Raw genomic sequence first — 9,254 nt, 5'->3', positions numbered from 1 at the left:
TTTTTTCTCATTTTCTTTGCAGTATGAGGCAGATGGTCCTCGTGGGAGGCCATCATCAACCAAAGAGAGTTCTTTTTCCTTCAGGTCTTTAGCAAAAGCACAACAGGGATGGTGCTCTTGTTTATGGAATCTGCCATATCTAAATCTGAAGGGGAGTTGAAAGTTCTCAACAAGTTGCAATAGTGGGGCGGGGATGGAACAGAGTGCATGGATCTGAACGCCCAAGCCGGAAAAGTCCGAGATGCAACGCAGTGGAGGTCAAAATGCATTTGAGGGGTGGGGCACCAACTGGAGAAAAGTAACAATCTGGAACGAGAAAATGGGGTTACAAAAATCGTTGTAGCACAGGCTTGTGGGGTGTCATCATATTGGTTCCTAGAGTCACTTTATACGCTGATGCGCTTATTTTCCAGCTATGACCAAGTTGGGGAAGACGTGAAAACCCGTGTCATCCCATATTAAAGCATATGGAAGAAAAATAGGATGGCACATGCATCTCTTATCATATAGAATCCACCGATTCCCAACCTTTTTTGGCTCGTGAACCCCTTTCAAGATAACATTTTTTTATCGCGAGGTTTTTTTTTAACAAAAATCGCTGAATATCGGTAACTGCGTGTGGGATTCAAAATACACACAGACTTTTTAACTTGGCGACCACAAAGCCTTTGTCTTTATCGACAGCCATAAAACAAAAGGCTTCAGTTTTCGGAAGACAAGCAAATCATTGAGTTCCTCGTCGCAAGATAGGGATGGTGCGTCCCTCCCAGTTTCAACAAATCGATATCCCCGTGGTACGCCGAGAACAATGGCGACCTTTCCCTATTGTGACCATACCTAGAAATAAAGGTATTTCTAAGTAAATTTTGGATACCATAATTTCTAACAAATTCTTCCTAGTTGTAAACGAAACAAGGGAGAACAAAATTTGATAATCGAACGTATACCAAACAACGTAAACACAGCTCTGTGTATATATATTATTTCAGTATTAACACTAACTCTACAGATCCTTGCGGCACTTGACCACTGGACCTGTACGTTGCATTTAGAGGCTTTTATTTTCACATCTGTTGAGGCATTTATACTGCATTTCAGGGAATCACTGTGAATCTTTATCTCAACCTGATCTCAAAACTGAATGAAACGGAGTTCAAATTTATTACTGGACGTCTGGCAGCATAGGTGGAATTGGGCAAAAAAAGAGTCATCTCCAAAATATTTGTTTCCAACGTAACTGCACTAATTACCTTATCAACGAGAAATGGTCTTCACCCTTACTGTTTACCTCCTATATAATAACTGGACATGGTTCGCTTAATGCGAAACTTTACCAATTTAGACATTTTAATATTGTATACACTCAATGCGGGCTACCTGAAGGTTCTTCTCGTGTTCCTTTTGAATGCCATTTTTATAAGAACCTAAAATGGGTTCTGAAGGCAATAGTTCCAAATTTGTATTCTTGGATGTGAGGAACTGCTCATTTCTTGTGGCGAATATACCAATAACATTGTTGATTAATAATACTAATCTTAGTTACCAATGAAAGAAACAAATCAAAGACCAATGTATTAGTTGCATATGTGTGGAAGCACAGAAGGCGACTAAGAGATAGGTTCATTCAAATGACAAATGGCCATCGCATTATAAATAGGGATAATGATGTCCTCCTTACTAACAAAGTTCCTATAAATCATAGACAGGACACTACCTGCCTTCCTAGCCACATGTTTACAGTGAATAAAAAATTTCATGTTAGATCGAAAGACAACACCCAAGTCTTTTCTATCTTGAACCACTTTTAGCTTCTCCCCCCCCCCCCAGCTTATACATGACTTCAGGATTTCTGTTCCCCAAATGCATAACCTTACATTTAGAAGCATTAAACTTTAGTTGCCATTTTTGGACCATATATGCAACCGATCCAAGTCTTTGAAGCAACTGTCCGATTGTTAAATACCCTTCTATTAACATTAGCTCAGATTGTTAATCACACTTCCCACCTTCAGATCAGCAAACTTAGACATCTTACGTTTTGATACCCTCGCCAATATCATACATGAAAATTATAAATAGAAGAGGACCGGACTTCGATTCCTGCCACTTGTTATGCTGGTCCACTCTGAAGTCTAATCATTTATGACAACCCTCTGTTCTTTTAGCCGGCCTGTAATGCAGTGTAGGATATTACCAGTAACTCCAGCAGTTGCATTATAGCCAAAGTAGCTTATGCGCCATCAAACCCCCATATCAACAACAACAAATACCTCCGGCTTCTTCCAGTTGTTTATAGCAGCCTTCCATGAGGGGACTGTCTCGAAAGTCTCTGATAAGGTCCCTCATTTTTTTAAACTGAACCAATAACCAACTAGTGTTTCTTAAAAATAAAAGTTTACACCTGTCAAGGTAGCGCCATCCTTTTTGTAACAATTACCGGCACCACCACTGCAGGGATAACTAAGATATAACAGAACAATGTTTAAATATTTATCATTTGCTCTTTTTTAAAGTTTCGAAGTTTAAATTACTACATAGTATTAGCATTAGCGTTAACAATGGAAAATGATGCAAGAAAGCAAGCTTATACAGCATCAGTCAAAAAAAAAAAAAAAAAAAACACCTCCCATTTCGCCCCTTCATTCCTTCTAATAGTTCTTCCTTGAAATTATTTAAGCTCTCAACTGACACAACAACAGATGGAAGTTTTATTCCAGAAATCAACCACCCGCTAGCTAAAGCAAACTTCTGCACATCTATTCTGTAAACGTTCTTCCTCAACTTGAATTTGTTCCCGCTCATGTTGGTCTGAGCAAGAGGAAGAATCCCATCAGCATGGAGCTTGCTCAATGCATTCAAAACTTTAAACACCTCAGAGATACAAATATTATATCTCTGAGTATTATATCAATTTATAGAGATACAAGTATTATATAATAGGGCGCAATATGGCCAAAGTTGCTGATGCGCCTGAAACCCCAACAACCAAACCAACCCTGAATATTTGGCTTTTAAAATAAGCATAAACTGCTAAATGATATAAAAGAAAGAGCTGTGAGTTGATAAAAGAGGTCTGCCAACGACTTTAGAAATTTTGTCCATCACATGAAAATATTCGCATGTAGTATATTCAACAGTAGTTTTAAAAATATGGACTTTCAAAAAGATAAAATATTTAAAAATTCAACAGAAAGCTCGCTAGCAATTAATATTTTCAATTATATATGTACATACGTTATTGAATTCTGCTGTCTCTCAACTGTATTTTTTTGTTTTGCAATTTGGGATGTTGCTCATAATATATTGCAGCATGTCAGCACTCACTGTTTGTAATATTATCAAAACGTCCCTGTTTATGCAAACAAAAACATAGTGACTCACTGAGTACAGGAGTAAGCGAATTCCTATCTACACCCATAAGGCTGTCCAGGACGATTTTTATGACCTTGAAGCAAAGAAAGGAAGTCGTTCTTGGCATTATGGAAGGTCTGCTTTTAATTCTTTAACTGACTGATTTTAATTTACAATTTGTTAGAAAGCAACATTCGCATTTTTAATAAGTAATTTTTATCGTAGTAATTACAATATTTTAATAACTGTACGTCAGTTAGAGTGAAAGCATAACTTTTTTTTTTTTTGTGCTAGAGGCCAAAACAGATTGAATGTTGAAGGTCGTGGGCGCATAGATATTGCCGGGTAACGGGGTCATAGGCTGTAAGAACAGTTCCTTACCACTATTATGTTATACATTCTAAAATAACAAATTTTAAATATGTTGATTAACGTTTATATTTACAGTTTCATTTTTTACATTTAACGTTGTTGTAAAGGAGTTTTAGCAGCATCAGGTACTCATGCCATATTACTCCTTGTATATTGTCTGTAAATTGCATCTATTCTGAGGTCGATTTTATGTTTTGCTACCCACGTTTCCGGGAGAAAAAACCATGCTACCCTCGTCTAGACCGACTAACTTAGCCACGTTGTGAAAAAGGACCATAAAATTCTCCCGTCATCGACAGAACTCGAACTCGGTGTGGGGAGACGGCGATCCTACCTAATGTGTTACCAACGAGGGCTTTACATTTAATGTGAAATACAAAATTTTTTACTTTACTTACAAATATCAATAGATATTTTTCAAAAGTATGTGTGAAACTACATTTTGTGACATGCTACTTTTAACGGTTGGGGTTGCTCACACTATATGAAAGAGTAGGCGGCGGTTGGATACTTGTTAGACTTCCCAAATTTGAAGTCGTGATGATCACATTTGAAGCGCGATCAGGTTTGAGATTTTTTCCGTTCTCTCCCGACAGAAAACATGTCATCAACAAGGGATGAAAAACTGTACTGATAATTCAGTTCACAAAGTTCACAATAATGATAAGGATAAACGTATAAGTAAATTATCAGCACAGCTGTTAATGTATTATATTTTGGTGTGTGTGTGTGTGTGTGTGTGTGTGTGTGTGTGTGTGTGTGTGTGTGTGTGTGTGTGTGTGTAGGGCCAGCTTTTGGGCGGGCGTGAGGGCGATCGCTCTAGGCGCTGTGTTTGGGAACACGGTGAGCCACGATACTCTTCATAATAAAATTTTAATATACAAGGAGCAGTCAGTAAGTATTTAACCCTCATCTAGAAATATTTGAGTTAGAGATTAGAAACTTAGCTGACAATTTCATTCTGCTCTATGTAGCTTCCCTCTAAAGCTACACATTTCCCACCTGTGTATGAGGCCTTTTGAATAGAACTCCTCACTTTAAGCAAAAAACTAGGCTTTCATCTCATCGCTACTGCGGTCCCATAATGACTTCTTAATTTTAGGGAAAATGAAGAAGCCTAAATTTGAGAGGTTGAGAGAAAAGGTAGGTGCTTCAGATTTTGAAAGCCACACTTTATTGCAAAGTCTATTGTGAGAGCAGACTTTTGAGCAGGAGCATTATCAGTTAGGAGGTAGGCACCTTTGGATATCTTCCTGTGTCCCTTCAACTTGAGAGTGGACATGGTGTGTACCCGTCAGCGGTACCAGTGGTCCCCACAAAACAGCGTAAAAGTGTCACTGTGAAGAAGCAAAAACTGCCAAGGCCAGATGAGGGTGCCAGCAGAAGGTATCGTGAGAAAAGGTGTGAAAAGTAGGTATCGTGAGAACAGAGTTGTTATGTTGTTCATCTGACCCTTTATTTACTGGAAGGCCCCCCCCCCCACTAGGAAGAGGCATTCTAGCATCCGTCCATAGCACGAGGAGCCAGGCCAGGTTAGTAGATGGATGCCTGTCGGGGTGAACCCCTCCTGTCAAGAAAGGAGGGAAAGGATCCAGGAAAAGAAGTTGGGGAAATGGGAAGGGGAAAGAAAGCTTTGAGAAAAAGAGGGGACCACAAGGACGGGGTTCCTCAAGCGAGTAGGAGCTCAGAGACCACTACTGGGAGAACACCCAAAGACAGGTGAGTGAGGTCAGTAACAGTGCATGATAGAAGTGATAGAGACAGAGATAAGAGCGAGTGCCGAAAGAAGACAGAGGAAAACATCCTTACCCCAAAGAGGAGAGCACAGGCACAAGGAGGAGCCTGTATGAAGAAATCCCACGCCAACACAGTGGCGTCAGCAAGCGATTCCACCCCCAAGGGTTTGCATGAGGTGGAGGTTCAGCGCCTGAGAGCACAGAAGAGGGTTCAGGCAAAGGTGATTTATTCTAGAGCTGGTGGGACCGCAGAAGTCGGAGCAGCGGCCCGAAGATTTCTTTTACCCTTGAAGAGAGCGATACAAAATTGTATGAAGGCAATGAATGCTTCCTTGTTGCCAGTTAGAAACTTAGCTGACAATTTCATTCTGCTCTATGTAGCTTCCCACCTTCCCAAAAGGGAATGAGGTGGATCGAGTGCTGGAAGGTTGGTCTGGAGGAGGAGGCGGAGGAGCTGCTGTCTGAGGTCAAAGTAAACTGTGCAGTCTTTTAGGCGGTGGGTCCAATCTTCCCTTTCACCATACAGGCAAATGTCGTCTTCAACAAGGCCAAGCTGTTTGAGATGGACTTTAATGGAGCCGTGATTGATCAACATAAAAGTGGTTTCCAGATTTGGATGTGGCTAATATCAGGAATGAATTTTCTAGTGGCGTCGTCATTGCATCCCGAGGACCAGTGGGTCTGCCATAAATTGGTAAATTTTGACCACTAACTCTGATTATTTCCAATGGCCGTAGCCTAGTGGTGTATTCTGGTGTCTGTTCGCTTACTCGTGCTGTTACTCGGGGTTGCCCTCAGGGATCAGTCCTAGAACCGTTCTGCTGGAATGTGGTTCTTGATGGGTGGCTCGGGGTACAGCGCGACAAATTTTGAAGGCGGCATATGCAGACGACTTGACCGTATTGATTTTTGGAGAGTCTCGTAGGGAACTTGAGGAACGTGCGAACGAAATCTTGGGTGACCTTGATGGTTGGTGTAGTGTGCAAGAACTACAGATTTCTATTGACAAAACTAAACAAATGCTTTTGAAAGGTTATTTGAACCTGAATAGACCCTCCCCATTGTAAAAATTAATAATCAATCCATTAAAATGGTAAGAACGCATAAATATCTTGGAATAACGATGGACGATAGATTTAGTTTTGTAGCCCACGCAAAAAATGTGCTGAACAAAATAAAAGTCTTAACTGGTAAAATCATTAAAATAACTAAAAATGTCTAGGGAATTAAACCCTCAACTTTAAAGTTATACTACGAGTGAATTTTTATACCAATAATTTGTTATGCTGCAGGTGCATGGGGTTATCGTGTTAATAACTGTTTAGTCTTGAAGTTTTTGACTCAAGCACAACGTTTCTTTCTTCTTGTAATCACAAGAAATTGCAGAACAGTGTCGACAATGGCACTCCAAGTATTGAGTGGAAAACTTCCTATTCAATACGAAGTTATGTACCACTACTTACAATATTATCGTCGGAAAGCGCTGCCTGCAAGGGTGAGCAACTATTCAATTAATTTAGACATACCAACTAAGGATGATAATTGTAGAATTAGAAGAGAGTTTGTTAATAGTTGGCAATTAACTTGGTCCAATGCAGAAGTTGGCAGAGTTACTTTTAGTTACCTTTCTAACATATTACAATTTCCAAGCAACAGTTGGCCTGGTTTTGCCCATGTCTGAATATATCTTTTCTTCTAACAGGGCATGGCAGCTTGAACTCCAAATTGTTCACTCTGGGGTTGGCTGCCTCTCCATTATGTAAGTGTGGTGTTCCCGAAACTATGGAGCATTTAATATTTAACTGCTATCTCTATACAGACTTAAGAAATAATCTACAGCTTCTTACATAAGTGTACAATGAAGATGACCTACCATGTTTAGTCAATGATAAAGAAAATTTCCTAGTTTTTAGTAATTTTGCAGATAAATTGTTTGCAGGTAGGAAGGAGACTAATTTGAGTTGATCTGTAAAGAGTGATGCCAAGTAATCCAGAGTTTGTGTTCAAGGACAAGAACTATTATGCTTTTTTGTCCATTAAATATATTTTCTGTATATAAGTCCTTAGTTTTCTTTTCTTAAGTAAATATGTTGGTTCCACGATGGTAATGATGTTGTGTTTTGTAGATTATTTGCTATAAATATAAAATTGGATTTAGTAGAATTAACAGAGAGGTTGTCTGTTGGTTGTGTTAGTGGTTCTTGAGCAGAATGTGGTTTCTGTCAAAATGTGACTTGTAAAGACTATCACGATATTAATAGCGATTTTGTGTACAGAGGAAAAGTTGGCTATGCATGTTGTAAATATGATATTGAATTGTAAAACTCTGACAGGGTGCTACCTCTATTTGTACATGGATAGCGCCTTGCCATTTGCCTTCTGAGTTTAATGCTGAAATCTGGGGTATGTGTCGGATCAGATAATCATAGCATCAGAAAAAAAAAAAAAAAAAAGAGAGAGAGAGAGAGAGAGAGAGAGAGAGAGAGAGAGAGAGAGAGAGAGAGAGAGAGAGAGAGAAGGAGAAGAAAATAAAAAAAAAAAAAAGTTGAAGCAAGGTGGTTCAGTACTGTACAATGACTGTTTCTGTTTGGTTGCTGTGGCCTAATAGTAATACTGTACTTTTGAAATGGTGTTAATTAATGTAATGAAGTGTTATTTATAGTTTTGGTTTACTGATTAAGTCCCCCAGGAGTGGTGATCGTACCCACTTAGCTAATAGTAAAAATTGTACCTAGGTACTGGTGCCTCCGTAGCCAGGTGGGCAGGAGCAGCAGCAGCAGTGCATAGCACTTGCTTCTTGATTAGAGTGGAGTTCAAGCCCTCACCACCAAATACGGAGGATGCGGAAAGGTCAGGGAATGACCACCGCATATTCCCGGAGCAATATGGCCTTAGTTGCTAATGCTCCTAAAAACCAAATAACAACATATAGGTACTTTTTTTTTAATTTTCTTTCTTTTTTTATTATTTTTTAATTTATTTATTTATTTATTTATTTTCTTTATTATATAATATATATATTATAAATATATATATATATATATATATATATATATTTTTTTTTTTTCCACTCTATACACTATTGTAAACTTCTCTTTTCTATTTCATGGGAGGTCTATCTCTTCCCCTTATCTTCTATCCAACCTCCCCATCCCGTCCAACCCCATACTTCAATTCTTATCCCCACTTCCTTTCCCTTGGGGCTCCCAGGTTTGTCTGATATCCCCCAGTAAGAATCTCAGCTAGAAAGTGGATCCTGGTGCGCCAACTCGGGGCCAAGTTTGGGAGTCAGGGGGCAGGGGACCAGGTACCCCTGCCCCCTGGTTGCAAAGTCACCAGTGCCGGCACTCAACACTCAATATAACAAGACACATACTTACACACCTACGTACTTTGTACATACACTTGCCGGCCTTCACCTTTTCAGATGCTACAGAGGCATATAGGGGAGACCGCAATTGAAACAAACACACCTTGACTAACTATTCTTATCCAAAAGTGAAGTGTTATCTGCAAGGTGGATATACTGAGAAAGTTAGACCTCGCTGTATGGAAGAGGCCACAGTACGCAATGTAGAGATCTAGTGGAAGGTTGCCAGAGATCACCTGGAGAGCTGGAATGGATGTGGTTCTACAAGCCCTCGTCATACGTACTAAGAAGAGCCACTATATTGATTTACTTTGTTTGCAAAGGTTATTCTGTCTACCCCTTCCACTTGATAAAAAAAAAACTATTTCATTATGGTGACTCGTAAAGTTATTTCATCTATCCGTGTGTATTGTGTCTGTAAATTG

The 9,254-nt window shown here is 39.4% G+C and overlaps 1 protein-coding gene across 1 annotated transcript in view; it reads left to right on the top strand.

Annotated features, from left to right (window-relative positions):
- The first annotated feature begins 5,263 nt into the window (after positions 1–5,263).
- The window catches only part of LOC150091263 (serine protease hepsin-like), a 51,056-nt gene continuing 47,065 nt past the window's right edge, over positions 5,264–9,254 (top strand). The window contains exon 1 of the mRNA XM_090389848.1: positions 5,264–5,442. Within this exon, the coding sequence (XP_090245974.1) occupies positions 5,264–5,442 (179 nt within the window). The remainder of the gene's footprint in view (positions 5,443–9,254) is intronic.

This window comes from Mastigoproctus giganteus, chromosome 1 (assembly GCF_048544385.1).
Source record: "Mastigoproctus giganteus isolate SK-2022 chromosome 1, ASM4854438v1, whole genome shotgun sequence".
NCBI classification, from domain to species: Eukaryota; Metazoa; Arthropoda; class Arachnida; order Uropygi; family Thelyphonidae; genus Mastigoproctus; species Mastigoproctus giganteus.
This window is presented reverse-complemented; position numbering and strand designations above follow the sequence as displayed.